We start from the raw sequence: 486 nt of genomic DNA, 5'->3' as shown, positions 1-486 counted from the left end.
CACATTATTATACTTTACCGGGTTTCACTTGGGATGCTATGTTAAAACGTACCGGCATATATTTTGAATTGCTCACTGATATCGATATAGTCATGTTTATCAAACGTGGTATACGCGGCGGTCTCAGTCAATGTTCCAGTAGATACGCACAGGCCAATAACAAGTACATGCTGGCTTACGATCCATCGAAACCATCGTCGTACTTGATGTACTTTGACGTAAACAATCTCTATGGTTGGGCAATGTGTCAACCGCTGCCTCACGCCGAATTTCAATGGGTCACAGATGTTTCCACATTTGATGTATCTTCAATCGCTGTCGATTCACCCATAAGTTATATTCTCGAGGTCGATATGGAATATCCGCAACATTTGCACGACGCTCACGCTGACCTATCGTTTAGTCCAACGCGCGCCAAACCACCCGGTAAAAGACAGGATAAGTTATTGGCAACCTTATACGATAAGCAGCGTTATGTTATTCATT

General features: G+C 43.0%; 1 protein-coding gene across 1 annotated transcript; it reads left to right on the top strand.

Moving 5' to 3' along the window:
- Positions 1–38: 38 nt before the first annotated feature.
- Positions 39–480, top strand: LOC106750863 (the record flags this gene model as incomplete). Its single annotated transcript, XM_014631473.1, has 1 exon — positions 39–480. A coding segment is annotated over exon 1 (442 nt), but the record flags the coding sequence as incomplete, so codon positions are not given.
- Between the last annotated feature and the right edge of the window lie 6 nt (positions 481–486).

Source organism: Dinoponera quadriceps, unplaced genomic scaffold, assembly GCF_001313825.1.
Source record: "Dinoponera quadriceps isolate SergipeBrazil2010 unplaced genomic scaffold, ASM131382v1 scaffold6908, whole genome shotgun sequence".
NCBI lineage: Eukaryota > Metazoa > Arthropoda > Insecta > Hymenoptera > Formicidae > Dinoponera > Dinoponera quadriceps.
This window is presented reverse-complemented; position numbering and strand designations above follow the sequence as displayed.